The following is a 1,486-nucleotide window of genomic DNA, read 5'->3' as shown; positions in this document are numbered from 1 at the left end:
ATATAAATAAACGAAGAGAATATTAAATGAGTATTTTGAAAATAAGAAGAATAAGAAAATAACAAAGAAAAGAATAAATATGATTTTAAATCAACTAAAAGATAAAAGATAAATCAAATAAAATGAAAATAAATAACATAACAATGAGAATAAACCATACTTATATTATAATAACACAAATAGTTTTGAAGAAATAGAAATGATATTGTTTTCATATTTTTTAAGAGAAGAAATCATATTATTTCATTAACAATCATTGATTAGAATATAATTAATTATATTTTTCAATAATACAATATTCTAGTAATGTATATTCAATAATATATTTACATTCATAGATAATTTAATTTTGTAATTTCATTGATTATTATTATAAATCATCAATAATTAACAAGGTATTCATAATTATGTAAAACTTATTTGTTTATCTCCTTATTAACAACTAAAATTATCTTATTATCTCAATTATATGTTTATTTAATAACAATAAAACTAGATTTAACTCATTGGTTATTAATAATCAATTATATTCTACAAATTATCACTAATAATAGTATTTGATGTAAAGAAACGTATTCTTTTCAATGTAATTGAATTTTGATTTTCTACACATGGAAAATACTTAGAAACATCACAATACGAATTAGATTCCTTCATATAAATGACATTAATATCTTTAGAGAATGAACAATTTAATTGGTCATCAACAGAAAAAGCAGAATGACAATTAAAAATGATATTGAATCTAATGGGATGTAAACAGATGTAGTGAGTATCCGATAATCAAATGTATTTATTTCATCACTTTCTAATGAACAAGAAAAGATGTAATGGTGTTGATCTGTTATTCCAATTCCCATATATGATGGTGCTTTTGATATATAACAACCAAAACAATTATCCTTATCATCTTCTGCAACAAAATAAACATCTCGTTCTCTTTGGATGTAATTAAATATTGATTTAGATGTTAATAAACTATTATTTGAATCATACAAAGTTAATACTTCTTTGTTAGAGAGAATATTAACAATTCTCTCTGCTCTATCTTTTTCATCAGTATAATGAAGATATTGTGGTTGGTTAAACGAAATAACTTTCATTGAGTTAATATTGTTTAATAAATTACTGATGTTTAAATATTCATTTCTTTCAAAAATGATGTTTAATAATGAACAAGAAATAAAATAATCAAAATATAAGAATAAAAGATTGAACAATAAGAATTTAGTGATTGTTGAAAATTATTAATGACAGATGATATTATGAGTATATAATTTATTTTAACATCATTTTAGAAAGTAATAATGATATACAATTAACATAATAAAAAGTAATATTTAGTGATTAATAGTATTTAATGTTAAATAACAATAGTTATGTATTTTCAATTATCAATTTATTATTACATCACATTCATTGAAATTTAATGAAATTCTAATAAACAAATAATAAAATATTATGAATAAGATGATATTTAAATTAT

At 19.6% G+C, this 1,486-nt stretch overlaps 1 protein-coding gene across 1 annotated transcript, besides 4 other annotated features; it reads right to left on the bottom strand.

The window, feature by feature from the left end:
* Nucleotides 1–2: 2 nt before the first annotated feature.
* Nucleotides 3–141: a microsatellite.
* Nucleotides 39–154: a microsatellite.
* A 110-nt stretch (nucleotides 155–264) lies between these two features.
* Nucleotides 265–378: a sequence feature (AT_rich).
* A 314-nt stretch (nucleotides 379–692) lies between these two features.
* EDI_131790 (uncharacterized protein) lies at nucleotides 693–1,103 on the bottom strand (the record flags this gene model as incomplete). Its single annotated transcript, XM_001740851.1, has 1 exon — nucleotides 693–1,103. One exon carries the CDS (start codon nucleotides 1,101–1,103, stop codon nucleotides 693–695), a length of 411 nt encoding a protein of 136 aa, XP_001740903.1.
* Nucleotides 1,104–1,422: 319 nt separating this feature from the next.
* Nucleotides 1,423–1,486: a sequence feature (AT_rich).

This window comes from Entamoeba dispar, genomic scaffold (assembly GCF_000209125.1).
Source record: "Entamoeba dispar SAW760 scf_1105229463251 genomic scaffold, whole genome shotgun sequence".
Lineage (NCBI taxonomy): Eukaryota > Evosea > Mastigamoebida > Endamoebidae > Entamoeba > Entamoeba dispar.
Note: the sequence above shows the minus strand (reverse complement) of the source record. Positions and strands in the feature narration are given on the sequence as shown.